Source organism: Lissotriton helveticus, chromosome 4_1, assembly GCF_964261635.1.
Source record: "Lissotriton helveticus chromosome 4_1, aLisHel1.1, whole genome shotgun sequence".
In the NCBI taxonomy this organism is placed as follows: domain Eukaryota; kingdom Metazoa; phylum Chordata; class Amphibia; order Caudata; family Salamandridae; genus Lissotriton; species Lissotriton helveticus.
Genome location: NC_136063.1, coordinates 1,620,930,428 through 1,620,950,479, shown reverse-complemented (window position 1 = coordinate 1,620,950,479; position 20,052 = coordinate 1,620,930,428). Strand labels below are relative to the sequence as shown.

The window sequence follows — 20,052 nt, the reverse complement described above, 5'->3', positions numbered from 1 at the left end:
CAAGCACATTAGATCCTGTAGCCCAGGCTCTGCCTGCGTGCCTCAAGTCAGTTGCAGCCGCAGCCCTAGCTATCAGACAAAGTGATTCCATAGTATTAGGACATTCCTTGACAGTACAAGTTCCACACTCCGTGGAAGTTCTTTTAAACCGAACACAAACTCAGCACTTGACAATTGCACGTTTAACAGGTTATGAATTGACACTGTTCCAGCCACACATAGAAATCAGACGCTGCAACATCCTGAACCCTGCTACACTGTTACCATCAGTTACTTCGAATTCGGCCACACATGACTGTGTGGAAGTAGTTAACATTATGACCAAACCAAGACAAGATCTGACAGATGTTCCGTTACCAGACCCCGACCTGACACTTTATGTGGATGGTTCATGTATGAGAACAAGTACAGGAGAACTAGTCGCCGCGTATGCAGTGACTACTGACACTGAAGTTATTGAAACACACCGTATCGACACCCTGTCCGCTCAAGCAGCAGAGCTAGTTGCTCTGACACAAGCCTGCATACACGCCAAGAACTTGAAAGTTAATGTTTACACAGATTCACGTTACGCATTTGGAGTCGTACACGACTTTGGAGTGCTCTGGCAGGAGAGAGGTTTCATGACTTCTCATGGAACCAAGATTCAGCATGGTCTCCTTATTCAAGCTCTGTTAGATGCCATACATTTACCGACATCTATCGCTATCATGAAGTGCAAAGCACATACGAAAGTTACTGACATTATTTCTCAAGGTAACGATCTAGCAGATCGCACAGCCAAGCTTACAGCACAGACTCCAGACATTCCAGTTAACATAACACACACTCCAGATCCGACTACATGCATGACAGTTAAGGACCCTACTCAAGATGTCATAGATATCCAGTTACATGCTACTCCCGAAGAAATCAAGAAATGGTCCGAACAAGGAGGGGTCCAGACAGATCAAGGATGGTTAACGAAGGGTAGAGCCACATGGTTTCTCCCCGACTCTATGGTTCAAGTCATTATTAATACCGCACATAGTCCAGCACATTTAGGAGAAAAAGCTATGTTAGACAGTATCCAGAACATCTGGTTCAACAAGCATTTACGAGCTGCAGCCAAGCAGAAAGTCCGTACCTGTATGATATGTTGTCAGTTTAATCCAGGTAAAAGTGTCCCGGTGGAACAAGGTGGATTCCAGCCTCCTGACCACCCTTTTGAAGTCCTCCAGATGGATTATATTCAGATGGAGCGATGTCGAGGTTTCAAGTATGTCCTTGTAGTTGTATGCGCTTTGTCCAGGTGGACAGAAGCATATCCAGTCCCAGATTACACAGCCGCGACCACTGCCAAGCAGTTGGTTCGTGAGTTCTTCCCCCGTTATGGACTCCCTAGAGTCGTATATTCTGACAACGGCCAGCCATTCTCATCTGAGTTGATGAAGCATGTTTCCCTTTTGTTAGGGTACCAGTGGAAGTTCCATTGTGTACGCCATCCTGAAGCAGCCGGTCTCGTAGAGAGACATAACCAGACCCTGAAAATCCGCATCGCTAAAGTGTGTAAAGAGAAAGGTGTGGACTGGCTAGTAGCTCTGCCAGTCGCTTTATTTTATATGCGCATGGTCGCACATTCCAGATCAGGTCTGTCCCCGTATGAGGTCGTTTTCGGCCGCCCCCCTAACATGTGGGGTACTCCTAGACCCCGAAGTATTACCGATGTTTCAAGTAATATGCTGACAGATTACCTAGCTTCCTTGATGTCTGCCCTCAACTCTTGTCGTTCACAGGTTGCCGCCGCATTTCCAGACAATACCGAGGTGGCACCGCATGAAATCGTTCCAGGATCCATGGTCCTTGTCCGCAATTTTGACCGCTCAAGTCCGCTGGAGCCACGCTGGAAGGAGCCCCGACAGGTCCTCCTCGCCACCCGTACAGCCGTGAAGTTGGAGGGTCGCAAAGGCTGGGTGCACCTTTCACATATAAAAAAGTTTTATGGACTGAAACCCGTCTCAAAGAACATTTCCCAGGATTTGAAGGATTGCCAAAATATTGTTCTCAAGGACTGTCCCGCAAAAGACATTGCTACAAACCCTCCCCTGTTAGAGAAAACTCCGCAACAGGAGTATAAGTTAAAACTTCGGTCTAGTAAAATAAGTCAGCCAGTTTGATTGTCTAAGTCCTCCCCTAGGTGAAACGGTTAAACTGTTTCTGACATGTATAAAATAGACCCCCATAGTGAGAGAGTTAGTCAAAACTCAATTCGATGTATCGTTTTTCTATGTTTCATATTATTTCTCAGCATTATGATTTCCTGCACCAGTTACGCATTTTACCTGTGTTTCCCAGTTTCTCATGTAAATAAGTCTGCTAATGCTACAGTAGAGCACACGTTTAGTGATCTGCCTCCTCATGAACTCTCTTACCGCCTCGCTATGAAAAATAATTCTTTCATCCGCATGTTACATTACTCACATCAGACCAGCAATGCCACTAATTGTTGGGTATGTGGTCGACTCCCCCCTTTCCAGACACCGAAGGGAGTTCTGCCACTCTTTCCTTATCCGTTTTCACATAATGGTTCATGTGGAGCATGGTCCACGTTAACATCATCCTCAACAGATATGTCTTTTCTTAACAGCACATGTTTCCCAGATAAGCAAGGTCTTCCCCACAGAACCGGGTTAGATCTAGAAAATGAAGTGTATAATTTAGGTAACTATTCTTCGAATTTCATGGTCTTGAATGTTCAGTCTGATCCTACTCCAGACTTACCTGCTATTTCAGTACTACCAGTCAAAGGCGAATTATGTGTCCGAAATAATGGTTCCGTACATGTAGGACATAGTGATTGTACTACTATTGTCAAGTATAGTGACAGTGGGAAATCTATTTTCAAAGCTTCACGTCATTCTTATTTTATTTGTGGTCAAACTGCATATGTTCGTCTGCCCCTCGATTGGGAGGGAACCTGTTACATTGCCTTCCTACTGCCACCAGTTTTCCTAGCCCCACCTGATTATCATAGAAACACACATCTAGTACACATTAGACATAGAAGGGAGTCCCCAATTGTCGATTATACTGAAACTGCTCTAGAACAGTATACAGATTTCAACAGAGGTTTCTTTTTCTTTATAGGACCTATCCAGAATAGTAAGCTAATCCGTAGGTTAACCAGAACCCTCGAAGCTGTAGTAAATGAGACTGCCTCTGCTCTAGGTAACTTAACTGAAGAGCAATCTGCTATGAGATTTGTCGTTTTACAGAATCGTCTCGTCCTTGACGTCATACTGGCCGATAGGGGCGGGGCCTGTAGAGTCATCGGATCTAGTTGCTGCATTTTCATTCCAAATAACGCGCCGTCTGTTTATTCAGCTATAACCAGACTCCATAAAATTGCCCATCTGTTACACCAAGATCCAGGCACCTGGACATGGTCCGGTTGGTTCTGGAATATAATTTCCGCCTGGGGATGGAAAGTCTTGTCCTTTCTAGGTATTGCAGTAGCGATCATATTCAGCTGCTGCCTCTGTATACAATGTGGCCCTGCGATTTGCGGCATTTGTGCTACCTCTTGTATTCCTAGTCCCAAGCCCCGTTCTAAATCCCGTTCCAGGATAATTCGAGACGAGCAAATGATACTGTATGAAATGATAGATGGTATCATGAATATTGATGTTTCCTGATGGAAACGTAGTGACAAGGAGGGAATGTGGAAAAGTAAATTTTGCCATGTTCTGTGTCCCTACGTGTCATCCATCATATGTTATGTGTGCATGATTAAATATGCATATGCATTCCCTATGTTCGATTAATGACGCAATTATAGTTGTGTCCACCTCTAGTATGCCAGTTTCCAGTTCTCGTGAATACTACGAATATCAGGCCTATGTAAAGCTACGTTGCCACGTTTCTCAGTGTGCACGTTATTCTATTGAAAAGTCCCCGTTTCTAGGCCTCAAAAGGGCCCGGACACCAGATTCAGCTCCTGTCTCCTGAAACCTCGCTGAGGAGCGATACAGCCCCCACCTGTATCCTCGACCCTTCACTTACTTCCTGCCTTGCAGTGCCCGGCTCACCCTGGCTCTGCCTCTGAGTCTGCCAAGAATATGTTATGATTCCAGTTATCAGTTCAGTCCTCCTTCTCTGCATTCCTAAAGCTACTGAATCGCATCGATAGTTTCCGTCATTGTCTAGCCTTCACGTCTCCACGTTAGAGAAATACTGCATTTAATGGTCATTTAATATTCTTTATCACGCACTACATGTAGAATAATGCATGGTCCAGTCTTAGAATCAAGTTAGCCTTTCCCCTCCTGACTTCTAGTTTATAATCAACATGTTCTCTAAACATCAGATACTAGATGCTGTTTAGGTACATGTCGCCCTGACTCTCCAGACTTCAGTCTCTGCTCCTAGCACAGAGTTCATAGCCCCCAGCTTCTCCTAGTAAACACGTCATTGCCAGTTTGTGCGCACCATCAGGTTAGAGGTCCCGGCTCCTCAGGTAGCCCCCTCCATGGTTTCCGCCCCATTCATGACATATTCTGTTACGTTTGCATCACATGTCTATGTATACGCCCTGTTACACCTCTTTTCACCCTTATCTTTCGCGACTGCTACGCGTCACGTCTTTTGCTCCACCCACTGCTACGCCTATTGCAATGTAATGCTATGTGTTTGCGTTATGTATATATGCTCATGCACGGTTATTAAAAAGTTGTTCCCTTTGTCCCGATCCTGACCCCGGCAGCGCTGCTGGGCCTTGCCATCCTATTCCTGTGCAGGTTGTCCTGTTCCTGTCCTTTATGCTGTAATAAACCTGCAAACTCCTACTACCTCGAATCTTGACTCTTATTTATTTGAGCTATCTGTTATTCATTTATTCATTCAAAAATAGGGTATTATTTATTTATTTACCACAATGTGTTAAATAGGACCTCAAGTCCCAACATGCAACACCAAGCATTGGCATAGCCCATAGGTCTCGACTTTGGGACCTTGTAAGTGTTTAACCATGCAACAGTTAATACTTATAAGGTCCCAAAAGCGAGACCCATTGGCTATGCCAATGCTGGTTAGGTTTTATAGCCTAAACGTCATTAACTTCTTTGTTTTTAAGTACATCGATAAATATATAAATCCACAGTAGCAGTCCTCCACATTCTGCTACAATTCCACAGAAAGGGCAATTTTTGATTTGGATCGGCAATAAATTTTGACCTTGCTTAACATATGCAGCTAATTCCAAATATTGCGCTGTTCCGTCCTGTTTTAGGTCCCATAAAAACATTTGCTCACCACAACAATAAACAAGCATCTGCCATGCAATAGGTCTCACATTTTGAGTTTGACCTGTTGGCATTGTAAATAACAATGCTTTTTTTTTTTAAACAAATAAAAGGCATTGTCATTTACAATGCCAATAGCTTAAACTCCCGCAAATGCAAGACCTATTGCATTCCAAATGCGCGTGTGTGTGGTTGCACACAAAAGGTATCAGAAAGAACAGAGACGGAGGGTGGGTGGATGCAAAACTGAGGTTGCGGGTGTGGGGAAGCAAACATTATGGTGCAGTGGGAAGGGGCACGGAGGGCACAGGGAGGCAAACGATAGAGCAATATGGCGGACAGGGGGAGAAAAGTAAATGAGCAAGAGCAACGTTAATCTAGGGGTGAAAGCACACCCTTTTACAGGTAATCTGAGCCGAGGAACAAAGCGCAGCAAGCTGCCACTCTGTTACGAGATAACTACTCAGTAAAGCGCTCCAATACCTTCCAGTCGGGCTGGCGCTTGAGGTTACGGGAGAGTGTGTCCAAAAAGACATTTGCAGCCACAGAGTTTTTCTTTTTTGGATCCATTTCACAGAGGAACAAATTGAGAAGAGAGGGTAGGAGCCCTTTGTAGAAGTCATGGTTTTTTAGCAAGTCAAGGGAGGTGCAAACCTAAAGCATATTCATGTTTAACATAGATGCTTGTTCAGAAAATAAACACACCAGATCTAGCAGAATTTACATCACGCACCTTTGACCTCCCTAAAGGCATCACTGAGTTGCCCCCCTTCTGTCTCCTATGGCCCCCAAAGAGCTCTCACTTTGCTACGAGTTAAACAAGCCTGTGGTCACAACTGCACAAGAGACCATCCTGCAGCAATATAAGCTCATTAAAAAAGATACTTCTTACTGACTAAACAAGACATACCATTTAACAACCGAAGTAAAAGGGACAGTCCTCATGGGAGGTTACAAATAAAGACACAGTGGTACTAAGGAGGGACTAACAAGCCTAAAAAGAAATCAGAAGCCAGCATTTACGAAGGACAATGACACAAGCCAATGGCAAATATGGGCGGAGAGTGGGTGGGGCTTTACGTTCATACTCCCAATACAGCATGGCTCCCAGAGCAGCGGATGCGCTGGCCAGGCTCGACCTAAAAATAACTGAATGGATTTATGCCAAACTTGGCAGTAATGCAATACTTCACAGATGCCTTTGGTGGACAGGTGTAAATGAGGGACAATAAAAGTTTTTTCCAAATAAAGTTACCATCATTTGAAAAATCTGTGTAAAATGTGACAATTAGCAAATTAAGCTTGCTGCAAGCAGTAGAATTAACGGAGATCAGGCAGGCGGTAAAGTTGAAGGGGAGTGTATAGTAAAGTCTTTGAAATACAAAATGATGTTGGTGTTTGGAGAATCAGGCTGAAATTCGGCAGACATGTTCAGCTTGCTCTTAGTATGTTGAGTTCTATGTAGATCCATCAGGAAGGGGATGCAGTTACAAAGGGGGGTGGGAAAGGGTGTCAAAACATGTGCAATTCCTAATTTTGGTGCCATTTGATTAATCTGCACAAACGTTGGCAGAGCCGTTGAGACTCTTAGATAAGTGTAGTAATAACAGACAGAAGTTAAGATCCTTTAACCCCTTCGATGCTCATGACGGAACGGTTCCGTCATGAGCGTCGGTTGAGCTGTGCTCATGACGGAACCGTTCCGTCATGAGCCCGTTGGCTCATTAGAACCTTCAGCACAGCGCGAAAATTCGCGCCGCGCTGAAGGTGTGAAGACCCTGATACTATAGAGTACATTACTAAGTGGATACTGGTTAGGCAGGGGGTCCAATATCCAACCCCGCAATGCACCTGGGAGAGACAACACTAACCTTCATTATCATGTATGTTTGTATGGAAGGTCGCAAGATCAACTCGGTGCCTTTCAGAATACAACTGCAAAAAGAACAATTGATGGACAGAATGCAGAACGAGGTCATACATTCACCACAGTACAGAATTGGGGGCCTAAATCCATCGTTTTGGAAGAGGGGTGAAACCCCGAAACCGTTCCTAGGATGCTTGTTTCCGGTCCAGGGAGGACCTGGCTTGGCAGTTCGGGCTGGACTGTTTCTATGAGGCACAGGGTCAAGACTGATTTGCATATGGCCAGGTCTAAACTGGGGTGGCATGGTGAGAAAAGAATGATGGATTTAACCCAGATCTCTTGATTGGGGGTGAATGTTTTGATTTGGTCTGCATTCCGTCCATCAATTGTGTGTTTTTTTGCTTTCAGAATAGAACAGCACTGCAAAAACAAGGTTATAAAAGGAATACCAAAATTAGTTCAACCACTGATGATTGTACTGGCCTGCATTTCATACCATTGTTCCCCCCCCCACACACACAATTCCATTGTGGACACACATCTTATACAAGTCAGACTTGGTACTGCTCCAATAAGAGTAGTCCAGCCCAAATTGACAGGCCATGTCTCGTCCAGATGGAAAGACAAGCAAACCCTGACCAATTTCAGCCAAAGTAATTACCACTGGCTGAGATTAATACAAGCATTTCATCTATCAATTTTTTTGTATTTTTCATTGTGATACTCCAGGTGCAACAAGTATGCCCAGATGTGGGTCCGTGCTCAATGTCATCTTCTACCTACGCATCGGGCCACTTGGTGGATCATGATACACAACTCTACTTAAAAGTCTCCTCTACTTTAGTTATCCAACTCCTCAAAAACTGCTTTCACATAATCCAGACCTCGATGGACAGTGCCTTCAACTCAATCAAGATAAAATTCCTTTCATTTGAAACGAAAAATAAAGATAAAGTACAAAGCTGGCTCAATGAAAAGAACCTAGACTTCTTCTAACCTCGACTTTCACGGAATGCCAAATCACTTGGATTTGCCCTGGATACTTACACCTTACCCTCAAGCAACGCACTGACCAAAAAGCAGACCGCGCCCCTCCCTCCCCCCAAAAAAAACAGACCTTGGTACCAGCTCTCTTGTATAAAGAAAGTTAAACCATTGCTTCCAGGAAGGTACTTCATATTTTCTTCAAGCCTTTGTACTCTTGTACTACTTGAGGGGTGAACAACCTTTACGACGCAACTTTTACAACGCAAACCATTACAACGCATTGCGCTGGGGGGGCGCTCTAGGATAGGGAATGTGTTTAATGTACTATCCAACACCTTCCCTACTATCCACGGGGACTGGAGTTGGAATAGTAAATTAAACAATTCACTATCCAGCGCCTAAAAGCACTATGCGTTGTAATGGTATGCGTTGTAAAAGCATGCGATGTAAAAGCATGCGTTGTAATGTCATACATCCTACTTGAGGTGTTGTCATACGCTGACGACACCCAAATCCTGGTCTCCCTTTCCTAGTCAGTGGCTGAGACTGCCTCCAAGTTTAGGGCATGTATGGAAGCAGTCTGCCAGTGGATGATTCGAAATTCCTTAAACTTAACGGAGACAAAACGGATGTCCTGATTTTTGGGGGAAGACAGGACCTATGGTCTAATGAATGGTGGCCGCCCTCCCTTGGAGACTGTCCAGTCCCTTCTCATTCGGCCAGAAACCTGGGGGTCCTGTTCGATACCTCTATCTCCTTTGACCTTCAAGTCAGCAGGACCGTATCTACCTGCTGTGGTATCATCAGGACCCTCAGAAAAATGTCATCCTATCTCTCTCCGGCGGCCAGGAAACAAGGAACAGTGGCTCTGGTCTCTTCGAGACTAGACTACTGTAATGCTCTTTATGGAGGCATGAACAAATCTACGGTCCACCGCCTCCAAATGGTTCAAAACGCGGCGGCCAGGATGGTCCTGGATCTTCCCCGGCTTGCTTCGAAATCTCAGGCCCGGAAAGACCTCCACTGGCTTCCTGTCCAGGCTAGAAGATCTTTTAAACTTCTCTGTCTTGCCCACGGGGCCTTTTATGGCTATGGTTCTGAAGGTGTCTGCTCCCTTCTCCAGCCTTACCGCCCAAGTAGAGTGCTTCGATCCTCTTCTAAAAATGTTCTTACGATTCCGAGATTTGCAAAGGCTAGATAGGGAGGCAGAGGCTTTTCCACCCTGGAGCCCAGACTCTGGAACTTCCTTCCTCCAGAACTGGCCTCTCAACCTCTGCCGGGGTTGTTTCGTAAACAACTGAAAACTTGGCTCTTCCGGGACTCTTATCCGTAGACCCTGGACCTGTGCTTAAAGACTTCTGTTATATGTCTGTCTGTTCACGCTGTTATGTCTGGCGCCTTGATGCCCTTTGGGCGAAGTTGCGCCCAATAAGACCTATTTCATTCATTCATTCATTCACCTAGATAGTGGTAATGACCTTCTCCGTGACCTCCCAGACTCTAAACTGATACCACTTAGGGGCATCCGACCGGTCTCATCCAGGGCCTGAAGAAACATGTTCACTTCACTCCCATCATGAAGGAGATCCTCCATTGGCTACCCATGCCGGCCCGCACTATCTTCAAAACCAGCTGCACCACACCACTTACAAATTTATCACAAACAGCAGCCATGCTCATCTTGCAGACAAGTTCACCAATTCTGGTGGATCCCAGCACGCCCATAGCCAGGACGCTGTACACTAAGTGTAAAAAAGAAAAAAACAAGACAGTAGGCGTTTTCCATCTATGTACACAGCATCTGGAACCCACTCCGTATCCAACAGGACCACCCCAACACTATCCAAATTAGGAAAGAGATGTAGACTCGCCTCTTCAACCAAAACTACATCAAAATCATCCACAACCCAGCTTCCACTCCTCTAACTCGTAGACTTTATTTTGGGCTTTGACCATGTACAGTGCACATACATACATACTGTGCTTTTGGAATCAAATTGCAACAAAATCTAGAGGCCTCAATAAGCTGAAATTAGTCTGGGAGTGCTGGAGTACCGCTTCACAGAGGACCTGACTTGGCAGTTCAGGTTGTTCTTTACGGATTAGAGCAGAACCAAGGCTGGTTTGCTCATGGCTGGGTCTAATCTGAGGTGACATGATGGCCACACAAAAAAAGAAAAAGAAAACGATGGACTGGGATGGAGCACCAAGTTATTAATAGTAGCGTAGATAGATTAATTCAAGCATTCCATCCATCACGTTTTAGGTTGAGCCTGGACAACGCATGCGCTGCTCTGCGAGGCATGCTGTATTCAGGTATTGACTTGAAGCTCCGCCCACTTCCCGGACATCTTTTCAATGGGCTGCTGTGACGGTCCTTCCTAAATTTTGGCTTTTGATTTGTTAATAGGCTTACGAGTACCTCCTCAGTAACCCCCTCCTCAGTTTAGTCAGTGCCCCATACGGCGCTTTCACTTTTATGTCAGCCACGCCCCTTTCTTTAGACAAGCCATGTCTAAAGAAAGGTGTGCGGCCGCTATTAAAGTAAAACTGTGGCATGGGGCACTTTTACAAAAAAAAGCTGTTTGTCAACTTGACAAACAGATTCTTTTTTATTTTTATTTTGTGAAAGCGCCCCATGCCGAGGTCTCACTTTAATAGTGGTTACTAGCAACTCTGTATGGAGGTTTCTAGATCCCTCTACTTGCCTTTAAATTAAATTACATTACAAGGGCTGACCCAACCAGATGTACCAGCCACTACAGAGGGCCCAAGTGGCTCAAAAGTGAAGCCTCAGATACGTCAACATCGAGCAACAACACACTGCATTGCACGATTCAGTTCAACGAGTAACACCAACCACCTCATGAACCCCTTTTTATAATTCATGTTCTTCTATGTAGGCATGTAGTGATGTGGTATTTGTATAGCAGGAAACAGGACAAAGGCAGAAGAGGGCTGTACAGGGTCAAAGACAAGTATAGAGTCAAAAAGGAATTTGAGAGGTAGTAGGCTTGTGGACTGTTACTGCATCATGCTGCAGTATTCTGTAAATAAACATCTATCCAATTCTTTCCTGAATTGGAGCAGATTTGGGGCTGTCCTGGTGGAAACAGATTTTGTTCCAGATCCTGGTTGCATAAATGAAAAATACCTATTTTTTTTCATTTTCACACTGTCTCCAGTCTGGTTGTGTTATAGCTTTGGGTGTGCTCAGACCTACCAGACATGGTGAGCTTGTCAGCCTGACAGGCGGGGATACAGGTTGTAATGGCTTTGTAAATGATGCAACTGGTTTTGAGATGGTGCAAGCTGGCATCGGGAGTCACTAAAGCTCCCTCAAGATCGAAATTATGTGGTCATATGTCTTCAGGCCCTGCATGATACATGCTGCGACCTGTATGATGTGCTTAAGGGGTGGTGTGCCAGTGTGATAGCCAGGAGGCCATGGAAGATTTCACCATCCTGATGTGACAGTATGTCTTAGAGAAGCAGTTCTGAAGTTGCTCTCTGAAAAGAACAGTTTCATTTTGTTCAGTAGAGACAATGGAATCAGGCCATCTGTTTTCTTGGTAATGTACTCGAGATGGAGGTTGGAATCCAGGTGCAAGTAACTTGCCATTGGGTGAAAGTTGGGGTTTAAGGAAATCAAAGTTCATGTCATTGAGTCTGGTTTACACTATTTCTGGGCAAATACCAGGAAGTCTGTCTTGGTGGGGTGATTCAGGTATGTGCGAGATATCCAGGTCTGGATGAGGTGCAGGCAGTGTTGGAGGTGCTGGATGTCTAATGCAGAGGAAAATGTCAAGTAGAATTGTGCATCTTGGGCACATTAGTGGAGCCTAAAGTGGTTATCGATGAGTAGAGTCCTAGAGCGTACCATGTATTGAACTCTGGGGGAAAGCACAGGTAATGGGGCTCTTCTGGGACTTCAAAGAGCCCATGAAAATGAAGTGTTGTCAGTACAAAAAGTAGGAGGAGAAGCATTGTAGCATACTGCCAGTGAATCTCAGAATTAAGGGTATGGATGAAGGTGGGATATTAGACTGTGGTAAAGGCAGCTGACAGGTTTATAAATATCAGGAGGCAGGAGAAATCATTTGTGGTCAGGTTGGCACCACTTACAATGGGTTAAAGTAGCTGTCTCCATGCTGCAGAGTGAGCTGAAGCAAGCTGAGCAGTCATGCTGTAGATGGACACTGAAGTGATATTGGAGTTAAATGTACTGTTTTTAATTATCTTTCCGATAAAAGTTTGATAAGTGATGTATAATTGGACAGGTCATCTGGCCCTAAAGTCGTTTTCTCTAGGAGTGGGCAGATCTGGACTGTCATGAGAGCTACTTGGAAGATGACCTGAGCAAGTGAGGCACTGACAACAGTGAGTAGGGGTGAGTGCTACTCCAGACACATCTAAAAGGACATGTTTAAAATATTTTCATAGGAGGTGGCTTTGAGGGACTTGATCATCTTTCTGGGATTCATTAGAAATAGGGCTTTGATAGATTATCATTACAGGATGCTATTAGAAGGGGTGAGTTTAAGAGAAGCGGCTAGGTGTCGCCAATGTGCAATGTGTGAATGTCTGTTTATTTTTCACTTAAGAAGAGTTTGATGTCTTTACACTGGTCTGTATTGTAAGTAACTACACATTTGTCATTACACGATCACCAAAGCCCTCAGCCTCTAGCATGGACAGTCTGCACATGTGCAGAACAAAGGCAGGATGCTGGTGTCTTAAACACCGCATTCTGCTTTTTAAATCTTACCTAAGACAGCACATTTGCTGCCGCTTGGAAGATTTTGTTTACTTACAGGAGGCTTATAGCTGTCCATTACCTACAATTGGTTGACTTTGTCATCGCTCATCTCCTAGCTTCACTTTGGCCCGCATGGGCCGGCTTTACTTCCTCTGCATTAGTATGTCCCCTGGAGCTTGGCCCAAGTACTGCTTCCTTGCCCAGTCAACTACCACTGGTTGTGCTTCAGAGTTTACTTCTTTCTTTTAGTTGCAGCACTCAATAAGAGAGCATGTGTTTGCAGATCATACCTTTCCCGACCCTCCCAAGCCCTGCTCCCTGTATAATGCCCCTTCATACAGACTAGTTATAGAAAGTCCGTTTTTTGTCCACATAGAGGCTTATGAAGGGTATAGCACAGATATCTCTGCTGCATAAAAATCTCCGAAAGAACACAAACATGAAATGTCTCTTCCTCTAGAGACAGAAACTGCCCTTTATAACCAAGTCTGGGGGGTGAACCCAACTCCGTTTGCAGTGTTTTCCGCACTCCGCGTAGTTCCCAAAAACTCCAGTTCGCGGAGCGGAGTTTTTTTTCTGTGCTCCTGTTAGTCAACGTCAAGTTGGCGAGTGCGAGCGAGGAAAATCCACCTGCCGGCAAGATTTTTCCTCATTCGCTATCGTCAACATCAAGTTGGCGAGCACGGAAAATCAACGTCCTTGCAAGATTTCTCAACGCGGGTGGTCAGATCTCATTGAGAGTGGTAGCGTATGCTCGCATTGAGAAACCATCTGTTTGCGTTGAGAAAGCTGCCGCTCGACTAAAAATCTACTCAAGCGCAGAAAGGAAGCAGCACCCGCTTGCGCTGTGCATGGTGATTGCACAGTGCGGACAGGCACCTGGCACTGAAAATCACAGCGAACAGCATTTATTTAACGCACTCCACTGCTGGCGAAGCGCTGCAGTTTTTTTTTTGCACTTTGCGGAGTTCCGAGTAGCGGAACTTCGCAAACTCTGCCCAGGCTTATATATAACCCACAGAATAGTATGGGTGGAGGGTATGCAAGACCAAACCGAGCACCAGAAAACAAGCGGGTGGAAAGCAAAAGCTGAAATGAAGAAAACATAAAAAAAAAAAAAAATTTTTAAAGAATTTGGACAGAGGTTTCCTCATCAAAATGAATTAATTTGCTTTTTCTGCAATAGGTTACTTCTCAGAAACCCCTATTTCCCCCCCCCCCACCAGCATGACCTTCAGATGCTGTTACTCAAGCATCATTTGTGTAGATTTTTCAGGCTTGCAATCGCTGGCAATTAATACCTTTAGTTTAACAACTGCGAAAACAAGATCTTGCACCTACCTGAAATAAGAGCTGCAGGTGGCAAGGACCATTTTATGACATGGAAATTCAGTGCCCTCCACAATTAATACTATATCAGTTAACAACTGTTGTTCATAGAACAATTTCAACTGCTCCAGCAAGGACACAGCATACTCCGTATTGATCTGCCTTTCGTCCTGACTGGACATGACTGTTTTCCATTAATATTCCCAGCTCCAAATCAGAAAAGCCAGGACCGTATATTAACAGTTCAGCCTGCGTTTTCAGGAGCGGAAGAAAATTGCGCAGTAGCTTCCACCTGCAATGTGATTAGAGCTCCGAGTGACACATTTTGCGAGGATCTCACAGGCTGCTGAATCAGAGCGTTGCAGACTTCCGAGCAGGAGGTCCTAGGTCATTCTGCATTGATTAGTTGTCACAATTCACTCCCCAGAGGCTTTGATAAGGAGCCTGCAGATGCTATGTCACAGCACATTTAGCCCAAAAAAAAAAATGGTGAGGGGCGAGGTAGATGCACGAAAACGTCCGATAGGCAGCTTCTGTCACAAGCTAAAAGGAAAGGGAAAAAAAAAGTTTTACTATTCATTCAAGACACTGCAGCTACAATAAAATCAGACATTTCAAAATATCTCGGGCTAATTATTACCAAAATGTAAATTAAAGAATGGCCAACTTTCCAAGCTTTTAATAATCTCGTTGCCCCGGTACTAAACATAACCATGCGAATACATATAAATACAGACATTTTAATCACCAGACCAATAACTGTTTAATTGAAGACGTTCGCGCTTTCCAGTAACCATACTTTAAGTATGGAGCATCAATTGATAACTTCAGCTGGGATGACATCATAACCATCCCGAACACGTAGCACATCGGTATGTGCAAGTATGTAATGGCCTGTTTTATGAGACCAACTGACTGTAAATTGTGTATGCAAAAGGTTTACACCCATTTAAAACAGCATTGTAAAATTTTATTGTAATCTATATGTTGCATGGTGCTCTGAAACTCAAAAGGGAAGTCGCGGGTTATACAAAACATGCAAAAATAAAAAAAGAATCCTCGCTAACTGTTCCAGCATTAAGGCATGGAATAAAGTAGATTCTATGCACAGTCACAACTCCTCCAGCATATTACGGAGATTCCTGCATAAAACAAAACAATAGGTCTGGCGTGGTCGGTCAGCGTATTGGTAATTTAGTTTCCTCATGGTTTCTACAAAGATTTCAATTCAATTCAAAAACTTTATTCGATCATTTTAAAAATAATCATAAAAGTGCATACAGTACATCACATAACGACATTTGAAAAATTTGGTTTTGCAGATGTTAAAATTACAGAGATATACATTTCCTAGCAGATATGGATTTTAAAATATATACAGCGGTAAAGAAGCACACATCAGATTCAACAAGAGAAAATAAAAGGCTCATGGCCGAATTCATAGAAGATACCTTATATTTTTTAAATAGTGGTTTCAAGTAAGTGATACGAAGTTGGAGGTAAAAGGGGCAAATCAATAAAAAGTGCTCGGTACTCTGCTTTGATGTCCCATCACATGGGCATGGGACTACGGTATGCGTCTTAATATGTGGGTAGGCAACAAGCAAATAAACAGACCCCATCCGTAGTCTGGTAAGTACATACTGATGTGTACGTAAAGTTACCATTTTTAGATAGTTGTCAAAGCCAGATTCAGCCAGGTTGTATTTGTTATAAAAACTGTGCGTGGAATACTGGCTGGTGGTAGCACTACGCCTTTTTTCCTTGGCCCTCATATACACTTGTTTTAGCTCCTTTTTTGGGATGTCCGATACACTGGAATGATTTTTACGGACATCCAGCTTAAAAACTTCTTTAAATGAGGAAACAATATACTTGAGCCAGGGAATCAGGTTATACTTGTCCAAGTGGAGGCAGTCATTAATAATCTTCCTCGTGAAACTAGTTTGTTCTTTAAACCAGATGGACCTCCATACCAGTAGGGGTCTAAGGCTAATAAGATCTGATAAGTGCTCCAGAGCAACCTCCTGATGGATCAAACTGGTAGAGGCTGAGGGTGGTAAACAGAGGAGTTTCTTAATGAAATTGTTTTCTTCAACTTGGAGCATGTTATGATTACAGTGTCCCCATACCCCTGACCCATAGAGGGCCAGAGCTACACATCTGTGACGGTAGATATACATCATATCAAATAGGCGCCTTGAGCCCAGTTTAGAGGCAAACTTAAAAATACCAAATGCACATTTACTCATTTTGGCCCTAACATTAGTCATCTCATGAAACCATCTACCCCCATTGTTAAAAGTGATACCTAAAAAGCAAAATTTATCAACCACTTGAATGATTTCATCTTTAAATGAAAATGGTCTTAATTTTTAGATTTTTTTGCCACAAGCCAGAATAAAAGTTTTCGAATTGTTAATCTTAAGTTTTCTCCCATTAATAAAATCCAAGAATCTATCCATGAGTCTTTGCAGCCCGACAGGGGTTCTGGATAACAGTACCGTGTTGTCTGCGTAAAGCAGAACCGGGATAGATAGACCATCAGCAGACGGAGCATCGGCACTAACTGAACGCAATTCCGACTCCATGGCATTAATAACAAGCATTTACAATGCAAAGGTTTCGCCTTTGGAAAAGTTTGAGCTATTGGCATTGTAAATGACAAAATTTGTATTTATGTGTTGGTTTTGAAAACAGATAAATAAATGGCATTGTCTTTTACATTGCTAATAGCTCTAACTTTTCCAAAGGCGAAACGTGGAAGTGGTCAGATGTTGCACCGCCCTCCTCTCGCAGAGTATAGCAACTTCCGGTCTTAAACTGCATCACTGCTAACTAACAAGACCTAGTCTGCTCTACCTGTCTATTCACCCCACCAACCATCTGCACGTACTCACAGCTGCCACTAATGTTCACACACAACTTCTATGAACTCCATCAACTACAAGCACTGCAGTAAATGCAAAGAGCGGGTCTCTTGGCAGCATAACACCAAGACCAATAATGCACAGTAGTCAATGACCACTGGATGAAACAATAACGTTGGTTTCCGGAGTTGTCTGCTACTCGCCAGAAAGCGCTTGAATGTCCCATCAGGGGTACTAAGCGCTATATAAGCGCAATTACACTGCAATACAGTTCTGCCAGTGTGTTCTGTCCGTGCTCAGACTTCAAATGCACAGATGCTGGGGCCCGAACAGCATAAACGTGCCACATACTTTATCCGCAAAGAGTGGCACGGTCATTCATTATGCTGCATGCATATATAATATTGTTGTAACTTTGAAGAGTCCTCCCATCCTCAAAGGGCTAGGGGTAGCAATGCTATGACCAATGGAGTTGCCACTAATGTTGGCTTCCGGAGTGGTCTGCTACTCGCCAGAAAGCGCTTAAATGCCCCATGAGGGGTACTAAGCACTATATATGAGCAATTGCACTACAATGCAGTTCTGTCAGTGGGTTATGTTCGTGCTCAGACTTCAAATGAAGATGCTTGGGCTCCAACAGCACCCGCTGTGTTTTGGTTAGACAAAAGGAGATCAAAAGAAATGAAAGAAGGACAAAGTTGTGTCGCACAGGTGCTACTTACAGAGTTGACCCCGGTGGTGGCAGCGGTCTGTCCCTCGGTCGGTCCTGCCGGCCTCCCGAGCTCCGCTGCCTGAGAGGCGCGAGCTCCCAGCCTGATCCGAGGCGGGCTGGTATGTGGAGAGGTCTGTTCAGCCTCCCCCATCACAGCTGAAGGGAGGGAGGGCCCCTCCTCTGCCAGCCTCCTCACCCAGTCTCAGGCACAGTCATCCGGGGCCTGGCTGGGAGGAGAAGGGCGGCAGCCTGCACCAAGAGCTGGGAAGTGAGGGGTTTCCTCGAGCCGCACAGATGTGCCTCCTCCCGTGTAATCCACCCTCTGACAGCCGCACATCTGGCGGACAATCCCCGGGGAAGTGAGCTCATCCTTGGAGCAGCCTGACTAACGACGGATCAAAGCTGGGATCCCGAAGAGCCCGGGGCCCCTCCTGCCTCCCCCCCCCCAGCCCAGACCGCGGCAAACTGAGCACCCCCGCCCCCACACATCTAACACAACCTGCAACCCACAGCAGACGGCAGCTGCACACCTGCTTTTTGTACACACAGACGCGGTTTCCCGTTAATTTACACATAACACGAGCCTCAAGCACCTACGAGGACACAGGGGTCGGGAGACGACACGGAGGGCGGGAGATGACACGGAGATGACACGGAGGGCGGGAGGGGGGCTGGAGACGACACGGAGGGCGGGAGATGACACGGAGGGCGGGAGGGGGGCGGGAGATGACACGGAGGGCGGGAGACGACACGGAGGGCGGGAGGGGGGCGGGAGACGACACGGAGGGCGGGAGGGGGGCGGGAGACGACACGGAGGGCGGGAGATGACACGGAGATGACACGGAGGGCGGGAGGGGGGCGGGAGACGACACGGAGGGCGGGAGATGACACGGAGGGCGGGAGGGGGGCGGGAGACGACACGGAGGGCGGGAGGGGGGCGGGAGACGACACGGAGGGCGGGAGGGGGGCGGGAGACGACACGGAGGGCGGGAGGGGGGCGGGAGAGGACACGGACGGCGGGAGGGGACACGGACTGCAGGAAACGTGCACAGGACAGCGAGGGTGGGGCGGGGAGGCACACGGAGGGGGCGGGAATGGACAGCGCATCTCCGCCCAGGGAAAAAATCTCGGGAACGCCCCCGAATCTGGTCCGGCCTTGACGGACAGATCCGGCACTCAATGGCTAGCCTCCATTTATGGAGCTAGCCAATGAGAGCCGGGGGACGTTCCCGAAGTGCTTAGTGTAGACATAGGATTTCACCTGCGCTGAAAAGCTGCGCAGAGCGCAGCCTTTCGGCAGGCGAAACCCAAAAAGGGAGAAAAGAAGGGGGGCGAGAACACATCCTTGCCTAATGCCAGACCCTACTCGGACACTAGAGGTACATTCACCCATTTGCCCAAAACGAATCTTAGCGGACAAATTGCTATATAGGCGCGCCAAGAAATGAATAATTTCAGGTGGGGCCCCCATATTCAATAAGGTTGTCCATAGTAGTCCATGGTTTACCAGATCAAACGCACGAGAGATCCGCAAAACATAGGAACAGCGAACCCTGCTTGGCACGCGTGTACTTGCCTATAATAAGGTCTAGGTTAATACACTGTTCTATGGTGCCCAACCCCTTACGAAATCCAAACTGGGAGTCCGCAAGGATGCCGTTCTCTTCAACCCATTCCTCCAGGCGGATCAATAACACCCTACTCATTATTTTCATGGAAGAGTCGAGGAGGGAGATAGGGCGGTAGTTCTTGGCCTCGCCTCTATCCCCCTTTTTAGGTTTTGCTTGGCAATGCGTACGAAGTACGCATGCGCTAGCAAAATCTAATGTTTTCCTCTTTGGAGTCGGGTATCCGCCCCCTCCTCCCATTGGCTAGCTCCATAAATGGAGGCTAGCCATTGGGAGATGGCTCTGTCAGTCAATCCCGGACCAGATTCGGGGGCGTTCCCGAGAATTTTTCCACTTTGCCTACGTCACGCTACGTCAGCCAAAAGCCGGGAACGCCCCCGAATCTGGTCCGGCATTGAGCCGGCACCCGCCTTCCTGCTCTCGTGGGCGTGCTCGCCTTTCCCGCCCCCTATCCCGCCCCTCTTCCATGCCGATCCGTAGCACGCCCACTCTTCCAGGGTATGGGACCTAAATGCAATTTCCCCTTCCTGATCTCTTCCCCGCTCTCTTTTTCTATTTGTAGAGAGAGCTCTCCCTCATTCTTTTATTTAATGTTTTCTCATGTGGGTGTTCTGGTATGGA

The 20,052-nt window shown here is 45.8% G+C and overlaps 1 protein-coding gene across 1 annotated transcript in view; it reads right to left on the bottom strand.

The window, feature by feature from the left end:
• The window catches only part of KBTBD2 (kelch repeat and BTB domain containing 2), a 169,209-nt gene that overhangs the window by 81,903 nt on the left and 67,254 nt on the right, over window positions 1-20,052 (bottom strand). The window contains exon 2 of the mRNA XM_078688246.1: window positions 14,234-14,764. Coding sequence (XP_078544372.1) covers window positions 14,234-14,403 — 170 coding nt within the window. The 5' untranslated portion in view covers window positions 14,404-14,764. The remainder of the gene's footprint in view (window positions 1-14,233; window positions 14,765-20,052) is intronic.